Here is a 24073-nt window from a genome sequence, read left to right as displayed (position 1 = left end):
GGGGCTAACAGTAGGATGGGCGCGGTAGCTCACACATGTAATTCCAGCACTTTGGGAGGCTGAGGCAGGTGGATCACCTGAGGTCAGGAGTTCCAGAGCAGCCTGACCAAGATGGTGAAATCCTATCTCTACTAAAAATACAAAAATTAGCTGGGCATGACAGCGGGCACCTGTAATCCCAGCTACTCAAGAGGCTGAGGCAGGAGAATCGCTTAAATCTGGGAGGTGGAGGTTGCAGTGAGACAAGATCGCGCCATTGCATTCCAGCTGAGCAAGAGAGTGAGACACCATTTCAAAAAAAATAGAGTGGTGCTAACGGTACCTACCCCATGGGGCTGCTGGGAGACTCAAACAAGGGCGTATCCACAGGACCTCCCCCGCCCATTCTGTGGTGGCACATAGTAGACACACTGTTCTTTGGGTTGTTGTTATTATAACTGGGGAAGAGTCGCAAGGAGTAGGGGATGGAACGAGCCCTAGGGAGTAGCCTTTCAGAATGAGCCCGGCATTCAGGTGCCCACCGGCTTCTTGCTGGGGGGAGGAAGGATGCACCAGCCTGCCCGCCTGCTCAGTTACCTCCTGCCGCATCACCTCCAGGCTGGCCTCGCCCTTCAGCAGCCTCTGCCGGAGGCCCAGGGTCTCCCGTCGGCTCTCCTTCTCTGTCCGCTCACCCAGCGCCAGGCGGCCCTGCAGCTCTGCCAGCTCTCGGCCCAGCCGGGTGTTCTCACTGTCCAGCATCTTCATCTGCGAGAGAGCGGGAATGGCAGTGGGTTCAGCTCTGCCCCTGTACCCCCAGTCCTGGCCCCAGAGCACTTGGGACCTACTGCTCTTGGGACACATGCATCAAATGCCACCCCATACCGACTGGGAGCCAGCCTCTAGATAACCACACTGAGCTCGCGTGATGCCAGGCACTTGGGCACCAGTAGCCTGTTTACCATTTAATCAATGGACCAAAACTACCTTTCATGACGGGGTGGGTATAATAGGAGGGCTCAGCCCTTAGCAGGCTAGGAGCTCACAGGCCGGAACCACACCTGGGTTTCTTTTACCTCTGCAACGGCGATGAACATTTTTGGAGCACTTGCCACCTGTGTCCAGGCCTGTTCTAAGCACTGCAGTTACATTAACTCATTTAATCTCCGTACAATGCTATATGACGTAGGTAGTAACGTTATCCCTATTTAACAGATGAGAAAACTGAGCCTCAAAGAGTCAAAGTTACCTGCCCAAGGTCACACAGCCCACACACAGCAGACTGGGATTCAATCTGAGACAAGCACAATGTTCTAAGCCCCTATGTCTCCACAGGGCAGGTGGGGGTACTGCCTGCCTACCCCATGGTGCTACAGTAGGGGTAACACGAGATGCCATAGCATGCAATGCACCCAGCAAGAGCCTGGCACGCACACGTTAGTTCCTTTCAGGAGTCTTGTGATTTCTCAGGAAGGGGCCTGGGTGAAGGGGGCTGTGGTGAGAGGTGGAGAGGATTTGTTCTCTTTTTTTTTTTTTTTTTTGAGACGGAGTCTCACTCTGTCACCCAGGCTGGAGTGCAATGGCGTGATCTTGGCTCACTGCAGCCTCCACCTCCTGGGTTCAAGTAATTCTCCTGCCTCAGCCTCCCAAGTAGCTGGGATTACAGGTGTGTGCCATCAGGCCCAGCTAATGTTTTGTATCTTTAGCAGAGATGGGGTTTCACCATGTTGGCCAGGCCAGTCTTGAACTCCTGACCACCTTGGCCTCCCAAAGTGGTGGGATTACAGGCGTGAGCCACCGATCCTGGTCGAGGATTTGTTCTTTCGGCTCTGTTATCTCTGGGTATCACAGTATATCTGACTATCCAGTTGTAATATGACTTTTTTTAATTAAAAAAAATTTGGTGGAGGGCCAGGCATGGTGGCTTGCACATATAATCCCACCACTTTGGGAGGCTGAGGTGGGTGGATCACCTTACATCAGGAGTTCCAGACCAGCCTGACCAACATAGTGAACCCTCTCTGTACTAAAAATACAAAAAAAATTCAGCCAGGCTTGGTGGCATGCATCTGTAATCCCAGCTACTCGGGAGGCTGAGGCAGGAGAAGCACTTGAACCCAGGAGGTGAAGGTTGCAGTGAGCTGAGATTGTGCCATTGCACTCCAGCCTGGGCAACAAGAGTGAAACTCCATCTCAAATAAATAAAATAAAAATAATTTTGCAAACTTCTTTTAGAGACAGGGTCTTGCTTTGTAGTGCAGGCTGCAGTACAGTGGTGCGATCATCGCTCCATGCAGCCTTGACTTCCAGGCTCAAGATTTACTCCCACCTCAGACTCCCGAGTAACTGGGACTCCAGGAGCATGCCACCACACTGAGCTATTTTTTAAATTTTTTTGTAGAGACTGGTTCTCACTATGTTGCCTGGGCTAGTCTTGAACTCCTAGGTTCAAGCAATCCTCCCACCTTGGCTTCTCAAAGTGTGAGATTAAAGGCATGGGCCACCACAGCTGGCTAATTCCTTGTATTTTTAGTACAGACAGATTTTCACCATGTTGCCCAGGCTGGTCTCAGAAACTCCCGGGCTCAAGTGATCCACCAGCCTCTGCCTCCCAAAGTGCTGTGATCACAGGTGTGAACCACTGCACCTGGCCTGGCTGTGGTATCTCTGGATGAGGCAGCACCTAGGATGAATGAGGCCACCTCCTGTTCTTCGCGTCTGCTAGAGTGAGAAGCCTGAGCCCACAGTGTCCAGGGCAGTACCCCATGGACAGCAGGTGCTTGTTCAATGCATGCTGCTGTTGACGAGTTTGGATCATCTAATTCATGGGTCAGCAAACTACAGCCCACAGGCCAAATTTGGCCAGTCTCCTGTTTCTATAAAGGTATGAGCTAAGGATTTTTTTTTTTTTTTTAAACATTTTTAAATAGTTGAAAATGAATCATTTCTGGCCGGATGCGGTGGCTCACACCTGTAATCCCAGCACTTTGGGAGGCCGAGGCAGGTGGATCATGAGGTCAGGAGTTCAAGACCAGCCTGGCCAACATAGTGAAACCCTGTCTCTACTAAAAATACAAAAATCAGCTGGATGTGGTGGCAGGTGCCTGTAGTCCCAGCTAATCAGGAGGCTGAGGTGGGAGAATCATTTGAACCCTGGAGGCGGAGTTTGCAGTGAGCTGAGATTGCGCCATTGCACTCCAGCCTGGGCAACAAAAGTGAAACTCCATCTCAAAAAGGAGAAGAGGAGAGGAGGGGAGGGGAGGAGGGGAGGGCAGGGGAGAGGAGAGGAGGGGAGGGGAGGAGAGGAGAGGGATTATGTCTAAAGGAAGAACAAAATTTCTTGACAGAAAATTCACATTTCAGTGTCCCTAAACAAAGTTTGGAACCCACACCCATCCGTCCATGCCGTTTGGGACTGCTTTCTCACCACCCCAGCAGAGTCAAGTAGTTGCAACAGAGACTGGGTGGCCTGTTAAGCTGGAAAAATTTATCATTTGGGCTCTTCACAGAACACAATTTGCCAACCCCTGACCTAGTTCATGAAATCTGTAGCTTTTGTTGTTGGCAGATTCCTTTGGGAACTTGACAAGGACGCCAGCTCCTCCCCTTGGAGAAGTGTGAGCCTGAGTGTGCACACAAATGCACGCAGACTTTCCCACAGTTTCAGGGATTCCAGGACTCCTCAAAGCCCATTCATTCACACCAAGGCTACGTGAGAGGGCTGGTCATAGTTCAAGCCCCTGGTTTTACATATGGGGAAATACAATTCCAGAAAGGGGGAGCTACCGGCGGCCCTGGGGCACATAGCAAGCCCGGGATAAGGGGTGGCACAGGGAGCGTACCTGCCGCCGGAGCTCCTGCAGCTCCCGCCGAGCCTCCAGCCGTGAGCGCTCCACCTCCTGCAGCCCCGTCCGCAGCTCCCCAGCCTCCTTGCCCACAGCTGTCCGTGCCTCCTCTAGGAGTGCCAGCTTCTGCTCCTTGTCCTCGTTGGCAAGCTTCAGGCTGGAGAGGGCAGAGGTCAGAGGCTGCCCTGGGTCCTGGGAGTAGCCAGTGGCTCTACACAAAAGCCACCTCCTCCAGTTCCTGGGGTGGGTCAGGCACTGCCTGCCCATGCAGCCCCTCCCGAGAGCTGAGCCCCCCAGGGCTGGGACCCAGGCCCTCGGCTGGGAGGGGTAGACCAGTGACTCCAGGAGGGGGCCTGGTCTCCAGGGTGATGACGGCAGGTGGGTCTGAGTCTGGACCCAACTCCGCCCGCTGCTCCTCTGCGTTGTTCCCCAATCAATTGGGAGGAAACCCTCCTAAAATGACCCAGGTGCCAGGCTCTGCTTAGGAGACAGAGAATCCCTATCTGGGCAATTTCCCAGGAACTTTTGGGGTGAAGTTAGGTTTCAGGGATGGGATTCCGTGAGGACTTGGGGCTGGTCACCCCACTCCCCGTGACGCCTCACCTGATGCGCTCGCCCTCTGCCTTCTTCACAGCAGCCCGCAGCTCCTCATTGGAGCGCCGCAGGGCCTCGCGCTCCTTGGTGCCCTCGCCCAAGCTGCGCCGCAGCTCGCCCGCCTCCTGGCGCTGCACCTCACGGCCCTCCTGGCTCTCACGCAGCTTGCGCTGGGCCTCCAGCAGCTCCCGCCGCAGCCCGTCGCGGGCATCTTCCAGAAGACGCAGCTGGGTCCGAAGCTCTTCTGCCTGTGCGCACAGCACATGTCCCCAGGCCGGCAGTCAGGGTGCCCCCTCAAACTGGGTCTTGTACCCCAGATCCCCGGCCCCAGGGAGCCTGCCCCAACCCTCTGCAGTGCTCGGACCGCAGGCTGTGAGTTATCATTTGAGCAAGGCATGCTGTAATCAGTAACGTTTTGACCGAAGTCACCGTCAGGATTGTTCTGTGTACAGCAGCAAGAGGGCAGGGACCCCACTCGCCCCTCCCTGAGGCCAAATCTCACCTGCACATGACAGGTGCTTCATCAGTGCCTGCTGCCTCCTTTGTAAGTTGCAATTTATTGGTCTCAAATGCAGGGAGGAATTTTACACTCTCCCGGGTCCTACAGGACCAGCCCCCAGGCACCCAGCGCCATTTAGGGTGTACCGCTTGGAAGGCAGGGGGCACCTGCTCACCTCGCGAAGACAGGAGTCTCGCTGTTTGCCCAGGTCTCGGCCCTGCTCTTGCAGCCTCCTCACCTCCTGGGCGTGGGCCGCAGCAGCCTCCTCCATCTGGGCCCGTAGGTCCCGCAGCTCGGATGTCAGAGCGTTCACGGTGCTCTGGGACAGAGGGGCTCCTCAGAGTTGGTCCTGCTGTGTCCCCCAGCCCCCAGCTGCTCCCAACTCACTGACTGTACTGTCCACTTTCAGCTCCAAACATAGCCCCTCCTGTTGGCCTCCTGGACCCTCTGCTGACCCCTGGATGCACTGTGAATGCTGTCCGTGTGGCCAGGCTCTCCCTCAGGCCAAAAAGATTCTCCAGGACAGGGCTGAGCCACCTCCCTCAGATAGGGGCTCCCAAAGGAAGGGCTGAACCTCCTCTCCCACAGCCTGCAAGCTTCTCCGGGATGGGGGGGGCCCTGCCTCCCTACGGTGGGGGCTCCTCAGCCAGTGCCTCTCCATGAGATGGACACCAGCTGCCCAGCCACCCTACCCGGTCCTGCTCCTGCCGGCTCTGGGCGTCCCGTTTCTGCCGCTCCATCTCCAGGGAGATGGTGGCCAGGCTGTGCCGTGTGCCCATCAACTTCTCTGACAGCGCTGTCTTCTCAGACTCCTTCAGAGACAAAGCCTGGGCAGAGGCAGAGGACAAAGGGCTTGGGGGATGGGCTGGTCCTGGGGAGATGCTCGGACTTCCTCCTGCCTGGGAAGTGTGGCTACTGGGGACTCAGAGGCCTGAGTGTGCCACCGCAGGTGGACCCAGGGCAGAGGCAGCCCTGGGAAAGGGCATAACAGCAGTCACAAGAACCCAGGCATGGATACCACCCACAGAGCTTACCAACCCACCACAACACCCCTACAACAGAGTCTTCCATTTTTCCCTTTTTTTTTTTTTTTTTTGAGATGAAATTTTTCTTTTGTCACCCAGCCTGGAGTGCAATGGTGCGATCTTGGCTCACTGCAACCTCCGCCTCCCGGGTTCAAGCGATTCTCCTGCCTCAGCCTCCCGAGTAGCTGGGATTACAGGCATGCACCACCACACCCGGCTAATTTTGTATTTTTAGTAGAGACGGGGTTTCTCCATGTTGGTCAGGTTGGTCTTAAACTCCTGAGCTCAGGTGATCCGCCTACCTTGGCCTCCCAAAGTGATGGGATTACAGGCATGAGTGGCCTCGCCTGGCCTTCATTCTTCTACGTTACAGATGAGTAAACGGAGGCTCAGGGGGCAAAGTGACTCACCCAGGTACACACTGGTGAGGAGAGGAGATGGGCATGGTCTGCCCTGTCTCCATTACATAACGGGAAAGTTAGGGATTTGGTACTGTGGGGACAGGTCAGCTGATGCCTGCAGGCCTCATGGGGACTGCTCAGAAGGCAGCCATGAGGATCCATGCCTGGCCTGGGGTGGGACGAAGCATGAGAGAATATGGAACAGCTTTCCTGGTGTCATGACTGTCACTGTCACTCAGCAAGTGCTGTGTCCCAGGCATAAAGCACAGCAAAGCCTTGTGAACCCCCCCTTTTTTTTTTTGTTTAAAGAGACGGGGTTTCACCATGGTCTCGATCTCTTGACCTTGTGATCCACCCGCCTCGGCCTCCCAAAGTGCTGGGATTACAGGCATGAGCCACCACGCCCAGCCTGCGAACCCCCTTCTAATCCCGTCCTGCAGGTGAGGAAACTCAGGCCCCTAAGAGGGAAGTGGCCTGCCCCAGGGCTCCCAGCTGTCAGGTGGGTAAACTCAGAGAGCCACGAGGCCGTGCCAGGGCTCAGGAACCTGCTGCTTCTCGCTCTCAGCCAGGAGGAGGCCCTCGTCGCGCTCCTGCTGCAGGGCAGCGATCTCCTCACTCAGCTCTTCCTTCTCGGCCTCTAGCCGGGCCAGCAGCTCCTCCTGCTCACGCTGCAGCTGACTCTGCAGCTGGGCTCGCTCGGCCTCCAGCTCCCGCCATGCTGCCTCCTAGGGGGCCAGAACCCGGAGCACGTGATACATCAGGAGGGGCAGAGGCAGACCCCTCAAACCTTAGGGCAGTAAGAGCCATCTAGCCGCCATACTCTCAGAGATAGGGAGGGTGACCCAGTAACTAAAAGGGTGTGAGGAGGGCTGTGATGGGGACACACCAAGGCTGTAAAAGGGTCCAGGAGTAGCAGTGGGCTGGCCTGGGGGTCCGAGTGTGATCCCCTGAGGAGGGATAAGTAGCTTCAGCCAGGAAAAGAGAGAAAAGATAAAGAACCCCAGGCCAAGAGCAGAGCCCCTGGAAAGACCTAGAGGATTCAGGGTGTAGAGGGGAAATGGGATACGGTGAGCCACACGCCAGAGCCCCAGGCAGTGGCCAGGCCAGGCCAGGCCATGTGGGCCACAGGGATTCTAAGGACAGTGCAGGGAGTGGGGAGAGGACTCAAGTCAAGGTGACAAGGAGCATCTGATGTTCAGCTTAGGGGATGTTCTGACATCTGCGAAGAGGGAGCAGGGTTGGGGTGGAGGGGAGTTAGGACTGGCTGTGAGGAATGAACGGGGTCGGGGGGTGGCAGAGGAGCTGGAGAGAAGGACACAGATTTGGGGACGTTAATGAGGCCAAGCCAGGCAGAGCAAAGGGCAAGAGCAAGAGGGGGGCCATAGGAGTTTAGCTCCCTGGGGACTGGATAGGTGGGCAGGTAGAGCCCACAGGCAAAGAGCAGCCCCCCGAGGGGCTGAGGGAAGGTGCCTGACCCAGCACTTGCCCCTGGCAACTTTGTGAGAAGCAGACAGAGCTGCCTCTTCTTCTTCTTTTTTTTTTTTCTTTGAGGTGGAGCCTCGTTCTGTCGCCCAGGAGTGCAGTGATGCAGTCTTGGCTCACTGCAACCTCTGCCTCCAGGGTTCAAGCGATTCTCCTGCCTCAGCCTCCCCAGTAGCTGGGATATAGGTGTGTGCCACCACGCTTGACCAATGTTTTGTATTTTTAGTAGAGACGGGGTTTCACCATGTTAGCCAGGATGGTCTCCATTTCCTGACCTCATGATCCACCCACCTCAGCCTCCCAAAGTGCTAGGATTACAGGCGTGAGCCACCGCACCGAGCCAAGCCACCCTTTCTTAAAGAGCTTTACCATCACCTGCTGGAGAAGTGTGATAGAATCACCCAAGGCCAAGGGGACTGCAGGTGAGTGGCGTCCCCTGGAGCCACGCAGCCATAGCCTGCACCGCCGTCGGAGGCAGGCCCGTCCAGGATTTGGTGGCCCATGGTCCCTGTCCTGAGGGCCACTCTGGAGAGCTATGCCAGTGCCAGCAATAACTTATGCAGCATTTGCTAAGTGCCAGTCACTATGCTAAGCCCTTTATGCGGATGGTCTCACCTCATCCTCAGTACCTTCCACTATCCTATCCCCGTTTCTACAGGAGGGGAAATGAAGGCACAGACACCTTGGGTAGCATTACCAGTAAGTGACCAAGATTAGATTCAAACCCAGGCAATATAACCACAGAGTCAGTGTTCTAGTAACTTCCCTTGCCTTTCTATATGCTCAGGTCTAAGTGGCCCTTCATATGAAAACAGTACTTCTTAGCAAATAAATATGCTCTCCTGCTGTACCTTAGGTCAGCATTTCCCAAATGCGATTGTGGACCCTCTGCATCAGGGTTACCAGGGCTGGACCAGATTTGGGACCTGGGAATCTGCATGTCTAATAAGGTTCAAAACCTCTCCATGGCCCAGTCCTCCCAGCTGTTCTCAGGGCCTCCACAACAGAGATTAAGTCCCATTTTACAGATGTAGAGACCAAGGCAGAGCAAGAAAGATGGTGAGACAGTAGCTCAGAGTTCTGCCCACCCCTCCCCTACTGCTCAAACCTTTTCTCGCTGGAGTCGCTGTAAGTCCTCCTCATGGGCTGCCCGCTGCTCCCGCAGAGAGGCCTGGGCTTCCCGCTCAGCCTGCACCAGCTTCTGGGCCATCAGCTCCTTGTCTAGACTGGCTTTCTCTTGTGTAGCTATTATTTGCTGCCGCAGGCCCGCCAACTCCCCTGCACGAGAGGAATGGAGGAAAGGGCAGGGTTGGCTTGAATCCTCTCCTTGGGCCAGCAGACTTAGGCCATGTGAGCCACATGGGCAAAATCCCAGAGGGAGAGAGCCTGCCTGGCATCTAGGATGCATCCTCTTGAAGAAGTGGCTTGACCTCTCTGAGCCTCAGTTTCCCTATCTGCCACATGGGCCCACTGGCCCCTTTCCTGCCTACCTAGAATGGCATCAAAGGCATAAAATGACTGATGAGATGGTCTCCCAAATGGGAAGGATATCAAAGATATAATAACCCTAGGCCAAGCGCCATAGCTCATGCCTGTAATCCCAGCACTTTGGGAGGCTGGGGCGGGGGGATCACCTTAGGTCAGAAGTTCGAGACCAGCCTGGCCAACATGGTGAAACCCTGTCTCTACTAAAACTACAAAAATTAGCCAAGTATGGTGGCGGGTGTGTATAGTCTAGCTACTTTGGAGACTGAGGCAGGAGAATCGATTGAACCTGGGAGAAGTTGTAGTGAGCTGAGATTGCACCACTGCACTCCAGCCTGAGCGAGAAGAGCAAGACTCTGTCTCAAAAAAACAAAACAAAAACCCTATTACTGATTGAGCAGGGGACTCTGTCTCAAAAAAATAAAACAAAAACCCTATTACTGATTGAGCACCCAGCTAAGTATTCTAGACATAACTTCATTCTGTCTTTATAACATGCCTAGGTAGTTTATCCTCATCCCCATTTAACAGATGATGAAGTAGAGGCTCAGAGGAGACCAGCAGTGACTTCCCAAAGCTGCACAGCTACATATACAGCATCCCCTTTAATGACTGACATACACATACCTATCAAGCGTTAACTATCAGCATTAGTGGAAATGACCACAGGAAATGGAAATGGTATAGCCACGTGGACCATCTAAGAGCCATCTCCCAGGTTGGAAACGCACCAGCATTTCCCTTCCTGGTTCTGTCTGGCCCAGGTGGACATGGACAGGAAAATTAATTTCCATGACCCAAGTAGGTGCTTAGTTAATGTTAGGTGAGCAGAAAGAAGCCCTGAGTTCAGAGACTGGATGGGGAACTTTGCAGAGAGATGGGGCTGGGTTTTGGTGCAAGAGAATCATCTGAAAACCACAGAGAACTCAGACTCCCTAACAGGCCTGATGGCGGATGAACAGCAGTTACTATCGACCAAGCCAGACATCGTGCTGCGACCTTCACACGCTTTTCCTACTTCATCCTGGCAACAGGTTTAGAAGGTGGGCACTGTCACCTCTAATGATCAGATGAGGAATCTGCAGCCCAGACAGGAAAGGGGCTTGCTCAAGGGAAGAGCAGATCTAAGTGGTGGTGCAAGACTAGAACCCAGGCCAGCGAGGCTCCTACTCCAGTGCTCCCAACTTCTGTGAGACCCCAGACTTTGAAAGGTTGCAGTCTGGGCAGGAGCCTGGTGTTCCCCCCAAGTTCCCGGCCCCTCGTACCAGTCAGGGTCTCCTTGGCCAGCAGCAGGGCCTGCCCGTCGGCTTCCAGCTGCTCCTGGCGGGCCTCAAGCTGGGCTAGCTGCCGCTGCACCTCAAACAGGCTACTCTCCAGGGCTTCCTTCTCCAAGCTGCAGCACATACAGTCCCTGAGGCCCTGGGACTCAGCCTGCCTGGCCCCAGGAAACTGTGGATCTCAGGGCGTGGCCAGGCATGGGCTGGGTGCCAACCTACCTGCCTGGCCAGGCTCACCCTCCCTGGGGAAGCCTGAGCCATAGTTAGGACGTGTTGGCAAGCCAGACTCCTTAGTAACTGCCCCTGGGGGCCAATGCCTGGCCACGGTGTGGCCCCAGGAAGACCCCCCAGGGTGGGTTGGGCAAAGCCCAAGCCTTACCGCAGGCGTGTGGCCTCCTCTGACAGGGTCCTGCCTTCACGCTCTGCAGCTGCCAGCTGCACGGCCAGGCCAGAGCGCTCCTTGGCTAGTGCCTCCTTCTCCCGGGCTGCACGCTCCAGCGCCTCCGCCTGCCGCTGGGCCTCCCGCCGGGCCTGCTCCAGCTCCTGCTCCCGCCCACTCAGCTGCCGGGAAAGCTGCCCCCACCCAGAGACTGTGAGCAGTACTCCCAGCATCCCCCAGCTTGTTCATCATGCCGCACCCCAACTCTGGGCCTAACCCAGTTCTGGCAGAAGGCCTGGGTTCGAGCCCAGGGTCTGCCCTGATGTGCTATATGTACCTGGGCAAGTCATGACCTTCTCTAGATCTGCAATGCACGTGCATATGAAAATGAGGCCCGGCCAGGCACGGTGGCTCACGCCTATAATCCCAGTGCTTTGGTGGGTGGATCACTTGAGGTCAGGAGATCAAGATCAGCCTGGCCAATGTGGTGAAACCCTGTCTCTACTAAAAATACAAAAATTAGCCAGACATGGTGATGCACGCCTGTAGTCCCAGCTACTCATGAGGCTGAGGCAGAGAATAGCTTGAACTCCAGAGGTGGGGGTTGCCGTGAGCTGGGATTATGCCCTTGCAGTCCAGCCTGGGCAAGAAAGCGAGACTCTGCCTCAAAAACCAACCAAACAACAACAGCAACAAAAAGCAGGGCCCTCACTCAGCTTTGGGAAGAACAGAACCCTGAATATATAAAACAGACCCAGTAGTGCTGCTCAGCAGGCCTCAAAGTGGAGACCTGCACCCTGCTTCCTGCACCCACCACCCCATCCTCTACAGACCCCTCCCAGAAACCCAGGCGCTCCAGTATAAACACTGCATGAAGGTCCCTGGATCCCTGAAACCCTAAGGTCTCTTCCAGATGTGATGTTCCCAAAAGTCTAAGATTCCAATTCTAAAAGTCTTGACCTAATATCGTATTATTAATCTGTACTGAGTGGTGACTCAGGGCCAGACCATCCTCTGAATGTCCTTACACAAGTTTTCCCCTGTATTCTTCAGAATCTCCTTTTTTTTTTTTGAGATAGAGTTTCACTCTTGTTGCCCAGGCTGGAATGCAATGATGCAATCTCGGCTCACTACAACCTCCGCCTCCAAGGTTCAAGTGATTCTCTTGTCTCAGCCTCCAGAGTAGGTGGAATTATAGGCACCGGCCACCATGCCCAGCTATTTTTTTTAGTAGAGACAGGGTTTCACCATATTAGCCAGACTGGTCTTGAAGTCCTGACCTCAGGTGATCCACCCACCTGGGCCTTCCAAAGTGCTGGGATTACAGGCATCAGCCACCATGCCCACCAGAATCTCCTTTTGTAATAAGAATGCTTAGGCCCATGTTACAAATGGGGCAACTGAGGTATAGGGAGGTTAGGCAGCTTGTCCAAGGTTCCCAGTGAGCAGAAATGCAGCTATATTTAACCCAGAAGCAGGCTCCAGTACCTGTGGCTTAACCCAGGACTGGAGGCAGGAGGCTGGGATCACGGCCTGCCCCACATGCTCTCCACAACCCACCCCACACAGCTCGGCCCACCTGGGCTAGCTGCTCCTGCAGCCGGCTGCGCTCATGGCGCAGTGTGGGGAGCTGCTGCTCCAGCGCCTCCTGTGCCTGCTCCGCCACTCGTAGGGAGCCCTCCAGGCCCTGCCGCGCCACCTCCTGCTCCAACCTCAGCTCCTCCAGCCGCTCCTGCTCTTCCCGCGCCACTGTGGCCTCCTGCTCTGCCCGCCGCTGCCAGCCCTGCAGGGCTGCCTTTTCTTCCTCCAGCTGGGGGCCAGGTAGGAGTGGGGCCTCCTGAGCAGAGCATCCCTCCCAGGACCAGGACACCTCCTCTACCCACCCACCACCCACAGTAGCCCAGGGGAGGCTCCCAGGGAATGAGGGACAGTGGCCTTGGGTGTATGGGACACTGTGGGGGGAGATGATGAGGGCCAATCAAACTTCTATACTCTTACACAGAGAGGATAGACGGAGACAGAGAAGCAGAGACAGAAAGGGAGACAGAGGCCAAGACAGACAGGTGCAGGGCGGGGCCCAGGATGCCTCACTAAGTAGGGAGGATGGGTGGGCAGGGCAGGTGGGCTCGCAGATGCGCAGTATACCTGGGCGACAAGGCGGTTCAGATCCAACTTGTCCTGAGCGAGGCTCTCGTTGAGGGCACTCATCTTGGACAGGGAGTCCTGCAGGGAGGCCTCCTCTGCTCTCAGCTTAGTCATGGAGAGCTCGAGCTCCACGCGGCCAGCCTCAGCCTGCAGGGTCAGGCCAAAGCGGCCAGAGGTGGTGGGGCCCGGAGAGATGAGGAGAGGCAGAATGGTGGGGAGGAGGTGAGGAGGGGCAAGAAGAGACCCAGAGAGATGGACTCTCAGAGACAGGGGAGGAGAGACAAGGAAGAGACACAACGTGAGATGGAAAAAAATATCACCACAGAAAGCCTGTTGCTTATGGAGCCATTTAAAAGCCATGCACCGGCCAGGCATGGTGGCTCACGCCTGTAATCCCAGCACTTTGGGAGGCCAAGGTGGGCGGATCACCTGAGATCAAGAGTTCAAGACCAGCCTGGCCAACATGGTGAAACCCTGTCTCTACTAAAAATAAAAAAATTAGCCAGGCATGGTGGTGGGTGACTTTAATCCCAGCTACTCGGGAGGCTGAGGTGGGAGAATTGCTTGAACCCAGGAGGCAGAGATTGCAGTGAGCTGAGATCCCACCATTGCACTCCAGCCTGGGTGACAGAGCAAGACTCCACTTAAAAAAAATAAATAAAAATTTTAAAAAGCCATGTACCACAGAGCTGTGCAAAAATAGCTCAAGCTGCTGGGCAGGGCCAGAGTTCAGAGAATACCCCAAGTAGGGTCTAGGGATAGCACTGCTTAGAGCCCAGGCTGCAGCGGACAGGGCAGGCCCCTACCAAGGACTCTCTGGGCTGTGGCCCCAACTCTCAGACCCCAGGAGCTGAGTCTCAGGCACTGGATGACTCAGAGCTACAGGCACTGCTCCCAGGAGAATCTGGAAGAGCAGGGATATGGCCATAGAGAGAGGTCAGTCCACTTTTGATGGTTGGGACAAGAGGTCCAGAGGTCCGTGGCCTGCGACAAAGATCAGCCTGCATCCGGAAGGAAGGGGTCAGTCTGTGACCAGGCTCAGAGTTTGGCCTGATTTTGGGACCAGTCCAAGCCAGAGTGAGAAGGCTGGGGGCTGGGGGTCAGAGGGAGGTTTGTGGTTGTGCAGCAAACGGGGACCCACCTTGGTCAGCGCCTCGGCCACCTCGGCCTTCTCGGCCTGCAGCATGTCCCGCTGCAGTGTGGCATGACTCAGCGCCTCCCTCACCTCCACCAGCTCCTTGGCCAGGACTGAGCGCTTCCCTTCCAGCTGCTCTAGTTGCCTATGGCTGCGGGAAAGAGGGCAGGTGGTAGCCCATGTCACTCTCCTCCCCTGAACTTCCCGTAGCCAGCGGGATGCTGGGCTGGGGACCAGGTCTGAGGCAGGAGTTTGGAGAGAAAGAGCCTGACCCACAGGGCAACCAAGCCCACTATTGCATAGCTCCACAACCCTGGGCATCTGTTTTCACATCTGCAAAATGAGGTAACGCCTGCCTCATGACATGTTTTTTTGAGACAATCTTGCTGTGTCGCCCAGGCTGGAGAATAGTGGTGCGATCTCGGCTCACTGCAACCTCTGCCTCCCAGGTTCAAGGGATTCTCCTACCTCAGCCTCCCAAGTAGCTGGGATTACAGGTGCTCATCACCATGCCCCACTAATTTTTATGGTTTTAGTAGAGATGGGGTTTCCCCATGTTGGCCAGGCTGGTCTCAAATTCCTGACGTCAGGCGATTCGCCTGCCTTGGCCTTCCAAAGTGTTGGGATTACAGGCAGGAGCCACCACGCCCAGCTGTTTTAAGGATACAAACTTCACATGCACTTAAAATAGTGCCTGACACATCTCCCCAAGGACCTTTAGAAACAAGAATGATATACACCACCGCAATCTACTAAACATCATCACCCATCATGTCCCAGAGAGGTAAGCAGTGCAGTGGTGAAGAGGTTAATTCTGAAGGCAGAATGCCTGGGTTCAAATCCTGGCTCTTCTGTGACTAGTGTGTGACCTGGGGCAAGTTACATGGCTTCTCTGTGCCTCAGTTTACCATCCACAAAATGGAGATAACAACAGCTTCTACATCACAGAGCTATCATGAGAGTTAAATGAGAGAACTGAATTGCTTAAAATGGTACTTGGCACTTAACAGAATTAATAAGGATATTATTATTATCATAGCTAAATTTTTAAAATACTATCATCAGCGGGACATGGTGGCTCATGTCTGTAATCCCAGCACTTTGGGAGGACGAGGTGGACGGATCACCTGAGGTCAGGAGTTCGAGACCAGCCTGTTCAACATGGAGAAACCCCATCTCTACTAAAAATACAAAATTAGCCAGGCATGTTGGCACATGCCTGTAATCCCACCTACTTGGGAAGCTGAGGCAGGAGAATCGCTTGAATCTGGGAGGCCGAGGTTGCAGTGAGCCAAGATCGTGCCATTGCACCACAGCCTGGGCAACAAGAGCAAAACTCCATCTCAAAAAAATAATAATACTATTATTAATGTTACTACTGTTATTTTAATTATTGTTGTTATTATCATCCAAGACCTTTTACTAGTTCTGTGATCCCAGGTAAGTGACTACACCTCCTTGGGCCCCAATTTCCTGATATGGGTCTGGTTAGAAAACCCAACATCAAAGGGGTGGAGATGGTAGGAGGCCCAGGACCCAGTGGGTGCTCTCTTCCCCCCACCCCGGGGCACTGTCAGGGGACCTGAGGCACATTTGAAGGGCCCTGGCAGAGCAGCGGGATGCTGCTCACCTGCGCTCAAGCTCCCGGCGCACCCGCGCGCCATCCTGCGCCGCGTCCTCCTGCTCTTCCTCCAGCCGGTCCCGCTGGCGCCGCAGCTCCTCCTGGGTGGCCTGCAGCTTCTCCCGCTCCTGCCGCAGCTCCTCAGCCTGCTGCTGGGTCACCTGCAGGCTGTGGGTCAGGTTGCTCTTCTCCCTTCAGGACAAGGGGAGGGGGAGCAGAGGGGATGCTGGGGCTGCTCTCTGAAGGTTGCTCTCCTAGCCATGAGCTACATCCTCCCATCTTCCAAGGCACCTGCCTCCAGGAAGCCTTCCCTGACCCTGCCCATGGCTGACTCATTTCACTCACACCCTCTAGCAGAAGAATCTGGCCGTCCTCCTCCCCAGCTCGCTCACTGGGAAGCCCAGTGGAATGGATGGAGGTGCTGGCACTGTCTTCAAGCACGCTGCCTGGTAGAAGAGGCCAGGCTGGGCTCCTGGGACACATGGGCAAGTGTGCCGCCAGCTCTGCTAGGCCATGTGAGCAGGAAATGCCCCCTACAACACCCCATGCCACTCAATTCTGGGAAGCCCAACAGAGCTGAGTCTGCAGATCCCACAGCTTCCTGCTGCATAGGCACATGGTGGCCATGGCAGGGGAAGGAGAAGGCAAGAACTGGGACCCCAAAGACCTGCCACAAGCTGCCACTTTCCCCACTGGCGGTAGGTGCGAAAAAACTTCACGAGGTAATTTTTTTTTTTAGATGGAGTCTCACTCTGTCACCCAGGCTGGAGTGCAATGACATGATCTCCGTTCACTGCAACCTCCACCTCCAGGGTTCAAACGATTCTCCCACCTCAGCCTCCCGAGTAGCTGGGATTACAGGCACCCACCACCATGCCCAGCTAGTTTTTGCATTTTTAGTTAGAGATGGGGTTTCACCATGTTGGCCAGGCTGGTCTCAAACTCCTGACTTCAAGTGATCCACCTGCCTTGGCCTCCCAAAGTGCTGGGATTAGAGGCGTGAGCCACCACACCCAGCCAACAACATGCTATTAAGTAAAAATAGCAGAATACAAAATGGGATGTTCGCTGAACACAACTACTTAAAAAGATCTTTTCCTAAGCCAGGGGCGGTGGCTCACGCCTGTAATCCCAGCACTTTGGGAGGACAAGGCAGGCAGATTACCTGAGGTCGGGAGCTCGAGACCGGTCTGACCAATATGGAGAAATCCCCATCTCTACTAAAAACACAAAATTAGCCGGGTGTGGTGGCGCATGCCTGCAATCCCAGCTACTTGGATGGCTGAGGCAGGATAATCGCTTGAACCCAGTAGGCAGAGGTCTCAGCAAGCTGAGATCACACCATTGCACTCCAGCCTGAGCAACGAGAGTGAAATTCCGTCTCAAAAAATATAAAAATTAGCCGGGCGTGGTGGCGGGTGCTGGTAATCCCAGCTACCAGGGAGGCTGAGGCAGGAGAATTGCTTGAACCCAAGAGGCGGAGGTTGCAGTGAGCCAAGATCATGCCATAGCACTCCAGCCTGCGTAACAAGATTGAAACTTCATCTAAAAAAAAAAAAAAAGAAGTGGAGGACAATTTCTTGTCTTAAAAATCTTCAGTGTCTTGCCACATGGCTCACACCTATGATCCCAGCCCTTTAGGATGCTGAGGCGGGAGGATCATTTGAGCTCAGGAGTTAGAGATCAGCCTGGGCAACATGGTGAAACCCCATCTCTACAAGAAACAGAAGAAGTCGCCAGGCATGGTGGTGTGCCTGTAGTCCCAGCTACTCAGGAGGCTGAGGCAGGAGGATCACTTAAGCCTAGGAGGTGGAGGTTGCAGTGAACTAAGGTTGCACTCCCTAGCAGCCGGGACTACAGGCGCCCGCCACCGCGCCCAGCTAATTTTTGTATTTTTAGTAGAGACAGGGTTTCACCATATTGGCCAGGTTGTCTCAAACTCCTGACCTTGTGATCCACCCACTTCGGCCTCCCAAAGTGCTGGGATTACAGGCGTGAGCCACCGCGCCCCACTTTTTTTTTTCTTTTTTTTTGAGACGAAGTCTTGCTCCGTCGCCCAGCCTGGAGTGCAGTGGTGCCATCTTGGCTCATTGCAATCTCCACCTCCAGGGTTCCAGTGATTCTCCCACCTCAGCCTCCCAAGTAGCTGGGATTACAGACACATGCCACCACACCTGGCTAATGTTTGTAATTTTAGTAGAGACAGGGTTTCACCATGTTGCCCAGGCTGGTCTTGAACTTCTGACCTCACGTGATCCACCAACCTTGGCCTCCCAAAGTGTTAGGATTACAGGCATGAGCCACAGCGCCCAGCCTGAATTTTTACTTTAAAAAAATTTTTTTAGCCGGGCGCGGTGGCTCAAGCCTGTAATCCCAGCACTTTGGGAGGCCGAGGCGGGTGGATCACGAGGTCAAGAGATCGAGACCATCCTGGTCAACATGGTGAAACCCCGTCTCTACTAAAAATACAAAAAATTAGCTGGGCATGGTGGCGCGTGCCTGTAATCCCAGCTACTCAGGAGGCTGAGGCAGGAGAATTGCCTGAACCCAGGAGGCGGAGGTTGCGGTGAGCCGAGATCGCGCCATTGCACTCCAGCCTGGATCACAAGAGCGAAACTCCGACTCAAAAAAAAAAAAAAAAAAAAAAAAAAAAAAAAAAAAAATTTTTTTAGATTTTAATAGAGCCAGGCACAGTGGCTTATGCCTGTAATCCCACCACTTTGGGAGGCTAAGGTGGGAGGATCATTTGAAGCCAGGAGTTCAAGACCAGCATGGGCAACATCATGAGACCACCATCTCTACAAAAAACTTTAAAATGTTGGGGTTTGTCTGGCATCCTGGAGGCTGAGATCAGAGTTGCCCAGGAATCCAGGGAGGTGAGGGATCAGAGGGTGGTGAGGGCACAGAGAAGGGAGGGAAAACCTGACTCTCGGGCTTCATTCCCATATCCTTTCCCAGGCCAGGCCCAGGCCCTGGCCCCCAACTAGTGGCAGTTGGGAGGTAAAGGTGGGAGGATCGCTTGAGTCTGGGAGTTCCAGGCTACTGTGAGCTGTGATGGAGCCACTGAGCTCCAGCCTGGGCAACAGAGCGAGAGTGTGATTCAAAACAAAACAAAACAAAACAAAAATGAATAATAAAAAATAAATGTTTCTGGGCACATGCAGCTAGTGGCGACCATATTAGTTCAGAGCCACACGCATAAGGCTCGACTGGCGTTATGCCCAGACACTGACTTATTCTTCAGCACCCCCAGCTCAGACCTCCGCAGCACCTGCTCAGGAGCTCATTGGCGCTCCGCAGCCGCTGCACCTCGCGCTGGGCGTCTTCGTGGGCCTGCAAGGCGCCGTCGGTCTTGTCGCGCAGGCGCTGTAGCTGTTCCTCTAGGGCGCGCCGCTCCCCCTCAGTGTCGCTAAGCTGCTTCCGCAGGGTGCCCAGCAGGTCCTGACTTGCTTCATAGCGCCCCCGCATGTCCTGGGGTGTGGGGATCACAGAGTCTAGGGGAGCCCTGGGACACCTCCAGAGCCCACCTATTCTCTTCTGGTTCTAGGGATACTCATGCCTGCGCTAGGCGGGGTCCAGAACCTGGGCCTGGCCTGGGGCAGGATAGAACCCTAGGCCTGAGAGCCAGGCTTCCACTCCCCTACACTGTGCCCGCACCACCCTCTGAGCCCTCACCTCCCTGGGGTCCCTGACAACTCCGATGCCAGACAAACCCCTAGGCACACCAGTCTCCTTGGCTCTGACCCCACCTCCAGGGCTCTCAGGCTCCTCCCCCTTGCATCCTGGCTCCACCCTCAGTCTCCTCCCTACCCTGGCTCTGCCCGTAGTTCCCAAGCTCCTCTCATCCTAGGCTCTGATTCCCCTTGCTAGACCTTTTCCCAGGGTCCTGGCTCTGTATGACCAGGGACCTATCCCGCTCTACCAGGACCCTAACACTGCTCCTGCCTCCACCAGCTGCCCAAACACCTACCCCCAAGCACCCCCACTTCTGGGCTGAGATTCGCCGCAGAGCTCTCGGCCACCTCCGTGGGGGTCCTGACACCCTCAGTCACTATCTCTCCGGGCTCTGGCTGCACCCCAGGGCACTGAGACTCCTCCCCCTGACCCTGGCCCCAGACCTGCCCTTGCCTCTGCCCCAACCCGGAGTGCGTGAGCCCCTCCCCCGAGGCCTCCGGCTGAGCCCTGAACGCTCAAGCCCCTTCCTACCTGGACCTGCAGCTGGCGCTTGTGCAGAGCAGAGTGGATCAGGGCGAGCGTGGAGGAGTCTGAGAAGGCCGGGGACGGGCCTCGGCGGGGCGAACGGCCGCGGCCCGGCGAGGAGCGCCGCGGTGGGGACGGGGTCCGCTGCCCCGAGAGCCCCCGCAGGCTGCCATCGGATGCATGCGCGGTGCGCTCGGAGCCGCTCAGGTGGACGCCGCTCTCAGCATCGGACAGGACGGCCTGAGGGTAGGGGAGGGAGGTGGAAGGAGGCGAGGAGCCGCAGGGTAGGAACCGCGGGGTTAGCTGGGCAAAGACACCCAGGCAGGGCTGGGGGCCGCCTCATCCCAAACGCTCCCTGCTACAAGAAGCCTTCCTGATTTCACCTCCTTCACTAGCTCAGTCCTCAGATTGCCACTGAGGCCTCTCATTTATTGCGAAGACATCATTTGGTGTTGCTCACAGGTGGGCCGGAAAAGTGCCTCCCCTCTGAAACTGGGGGCTTCCCAGGGCAGAGGCGGGGTGACCTAGGAGGGGTGCTGAGCAGTTACAGCCTGGGTCCCAGGCCCCCACCCATTTGCAGTTCAGTCCCAGGCCGCCGGAAGGCTTGGCAGGAGGCCCGGGACTGCCTGGCAGGGCACTGTCTTCCCACCTCTCTGGGCTCACACCTGTGCCAGGTCCCTTAGGGTCTGCTGCAGCCCCTCTCCATCCTCTGTCTCCAGGGCCGCCTGCTCCTGTAGCCGCAGGGATTCCTGGAGTATGGGTAGGGAGACAGAGGGTGGTCGGGGCTCTGTCTTAGTCTGAAACCTCCCCTTCCCCTTGCTTCCTGGCCGGCCACTGACCAGGTGGCCTCTGAAGCCATGTCCATAGGCCAGCCACCTGGTAGACCCCACAGCAGGCCCCAGGCCCTCACTGAACAGACCAGGCCCAGAGAAGAGCTGTGTCCTGCCCCAGGTCACACAGACTATTGGAGGAGAGCCAGACCTAGAACCCAGGCCAGGCCATACCCTGGAGGAGTGAGTGTCCCACCGGTGGGGGCACAGCTGGCTTGCCAGAGGCAGCATCTGGACCTGGAGAGCACAGGCAGGAGTTCAAGTCCCAACTCTCCCGCTTACTGCCTCTCAGACTGGACAAGCATGTCCCCTCTTGGGCCTTAGCTTCCCCATCTGTGCCATGAGGATTATGCTGCAGGGCCGCTGAGAGGATGAAATGGGAATGGAGGAGGTGAGTGTGATTTTTTTTTTCTTTTGAGACAGAGTTTTGATCTGCCACCCAGGCTGGAGTGCAGTGGTGTGATCTTGGCTCACTGCAACTTCTGCCCCCCAGGTGCAAACAATTCTTCTGCCTCAGCCTCCTGAGTATCTGGGATTACAGGTACCCGCCACCACACCCGACTAATTTTTGTATTTTTAGTAGAGACAGGGTTTCACCATGTTGGTCAGGCTAGTCTCGAACTCCTGACCTTGTGGTCCACCCACCTTGGCCTCCCAAAGTGCTGGGATTACAAGCGCAAGCCACCACACCTAGCGGAGGTGAGTGTGTTTACCATGAAGCCTGCACACCTGTGAGGGCTGAACCTGAGTGTGATGTGGGATGCTGGGGGTGGCCCAAGGGCCCAGCCCTAAGCCTGTGTCCGTGGATCTGGCCGGTCCCCCATCCCGCCCTGCCACCTCTCAGGGGCAGCTGCATCTCACCAGTGCCTCAAGCTTCTCGGTGAGGTCCTTGTTGACCTGATCCTTCTCCAGATTCTGCTTCTGAAGACGCTCCACTGCCAGGGCCAGCTCTGTCACTCTGGAGTTGAGGGAGCAACAGAGGTGAATGGCGACCACCCCTGCCTCTCAAATCCCCCAGCTCTGTGTCCACCATGCTTCTCCAAACCCGAGGCAGGGACCCTAACATCCACCTCCCTGGCTGTGTGACCTCAGGCAAGTCTGTCTCCTCTCCAGGCCTCACACTTCTCATCTGTGAAATGGGAATAAGGTTCCCACCAGCTTTATTTCATGGCAAAGCACTTGAGGACGTGTCTAGGTGGCAGGAGTAATGGGCACAAGTTCTTTTTTTTTTTTTTAAAGACGGGGTTTCACCATGTTGGTCAGGCTGGTCTTGAACTCCCAACCTCAGGTGATCCGCCCATCTTGGCCTCCAAAGTGCTTGGATTACAGGTGTGAGCCACTACGCCCGGCCTTTTTTTTTTTTTTTTTGAGATGGAGTCCCACTCTGCCATCCAGACTGGAGTGCAGTGACATGATCTTAGCTCACTGCAACCTCTGCATCCTGGGTTCACGCAAGTCTCCTGCCTCAGCCTCCCTCATAGCTAGGATTATAGACACGCACCATCGCGCCTGGCTAATTCTGTATTTTTAGTAGAGATAGGGTTTCACCTGTTGCCCACACTGGTCTCAAGCTCCTGACCTCAGGTGATCCACCCACCTCAGCCTCCCAAAGTTCTGGGATTACAGGTGTGAGCCACTGCACACTGCCACAAGCTCTGTTATCAGAGGCTAAGCTGTTTATAATATACACGGGGCAAGTGCCTTTGGAACCTCAGTGGGGTCCCTGGGAAGAATAGCTGAGCTCACAGAGGAAAGCCCTGCTCCTGGTGAACACATGCTTCCTTCTCCCCAGGTCTCTAGTTTTATCTTCTCAGGAGAGCCTGCCTCGAGTGGCACCTGCCAGGCACCCACCTGGCACTGAGGTCAGCCTTGTCCAGGTCACTTTGCATCTGCTGCTGGGCCAGGTCCTTCTCACGGAGCACCTTGTTCCGTAGTTGCTCCTCCAGCTGGGCCTGCAGCAGGGCCTGCTTCTCCAGGGCTGCTTCCGCCCGGCTCTCTGCCAGCCGCAGCCCGGTGCTCAGTCCCAGGCCTGCCTCCTGGACAGCTCGTGATGTCCGGGCCAGCTCCCCTCCCAGCTGCAGCAGGTCCCTTAGGGAGAGAACACAGGATGGGGATGGAATGGGGCTGGCTCCCGACTGCAAATTAAAACTACACTGGGGCCAGGTGTGGTGGCTCACACCTATAATCCCAGCACTTTGGGAGGCCAAGGGAGGCAGATCACCTGAGTCAGGAGTTCAAGACCAGCCTGGCCAACATGGTGAAACCCCATCTCTACCAAAAATACAAAAAACTAGCCACGCGTGGTGGCACCCTCCTGTAGTCCCAGCTACTTGGGAGGCTGAGACAGGAGAATTGCTTGAACCCAGGAGGTGGAGGTTGCAGTGAGCCGAGATCATGCCACTGCACTCCAGTCTGGGTGACACAGTGAGACTCTTGTCTCAAAATAAATAAATAAATAATAAAAATAAAAGTAAACTAGGCTGGGTGCAGTGGCATGTACTTGCAGTCCCAGCTATGCAGGAAACTGAGGCAGGATTGCTTAAGCCCAGGAGTTTGAGGCCAGCCTGGGAAACACAATGAGACTCCATCTCAAAAACAAAACAGGAATAAAAAGGGAAAAAAAGCCCTATAATGGGATGCCATTTGCCCACTCTCAGATTGGGGGGAAAAAAAGGTGACATAATACACAGGGAGGGGCTCTGGGGTAACAGGCCCTCCCCTACACGGCTGGTGGGAGGGTGAGAATGACCACAACGGAGGGCACTGAGGAAGAGCTCCGAAAACGATGCATGCATACGACCTTTCCCACCAGCTCCGCCTCTAAGAAGGTATTCTACAGACAGGTATACCCCAGCACAGAGGACATGACCTGTGGACAAGGAGATTCACTGCAGCATTGCCCATGTAAAACATCCTGGTGACAACCTAAATGTCTATGAAAAGGGGACTGCTATTAAGTACATGATGGTACATCCATTCAGTGGAAAACTCTGTGGCCAAGAAAAACCAGTGGAGAAGTTCTTCCTGGCCCGAAACAGAGCCACCTCCCAGTTAGAACTATTAGGTGAAGAAAGCATCTTCAAGAACTGTGAAGACGAATTTTACCAGGCATATATACAAAAAACTGTGTGTGTGTGTGTGTGTGTGTGTGTGTGTGTGTGTGTGTGTGTGTGTGTGTG

General features: G+C 55.3%; 1 protein-coding gene across 3 annotated transcripts in view; it reads right to left on the bottom strand.

The window, feature by feature from the left end:
* The window catches only part of CROCC (ciliary rootlet coiled-coil, rootletin), a 52850-nt gene that overhangs the window by 15246 nt on the left and 13531 nt on the right, over window positions 1-24073 (bottom strand). For all 3 annotated transcript variants that reach the window (XM_017505414.2, XM_017505421.2, XM_017505429.2), the window contains exons 9-26: window positions 22746-22982; window positions 21756-21852; window positions 20730-20813; window positions 20071-20304; window positions 19136-19335; window positions 15874-16056; window positions 14250-14394; window positions 13109-13255; window positions 12543-12773; window positions 10964-11157; window positions 10573-10700; window positions 8931-9100; window positions 6886-7065; window positions 5607-5741; window positions 5090-5233; window positions 4425-4663; window positions 3819-3978; window positions 577-744 (exon numbers count right to left, since the gene is read on the bottom strand). In XM_017505414.2, coding sequence (XP_017360903.1) covers window positions 577-744; window positions 3819-3978; window positions 4425-4663; window positions 5090-5233; window positions 5607-5741; window positions 6886-7065; window positions 8931-9100; window positions 10573-10700; window positions 10964-11157; window positions 12543-12773; window positions 13109-13255; window positions 14250-14394; window positions 15874-16056; window positions 19136-19335; window positions 20071-20304; window positions 20730-20813; window positions 21756-21852; window positions 22746-22982 — 3076 coding nt within the window. The remainder of the gene's footprint in view (window positions 1-576; window positions 745-3818; window positions 3979-4424; window positions 4664-5089; window positions 5234-5606; window positions 5742-6885; window positions 7066-8930; window positions 9101-10572; window positions 10701-10963; window positions 11158-12542; window positions 12774-13108; window positions 13256-14249; window positions 14395-15873; window positions 16057-19135; window positions 19336-20070; window positions 20305-20729; window positions 20814-21755; window positions 21853-22745; window positions 22983-24073) is intronic.

This window comes from Cebus imitator, unplaced genomic scaffold (assembly GCF_001604975.1).
Source record: "Cebus imitator isolate Cc_AM_T3 unplaced genomic scaffold, Cebus_imitator-1.0 Scaffold15, whole genome shotgun sequence".
Classification (NCBI taxonomy): domain Eukaryota; kingdom Metazoa; phylum Chordata; class Mammalia; order Primates; family Cebidae; genus Cebus; species Cebus imitator.
This window is presented reverse-complemented; position numbering and strand designations above follow the sequence as displayed.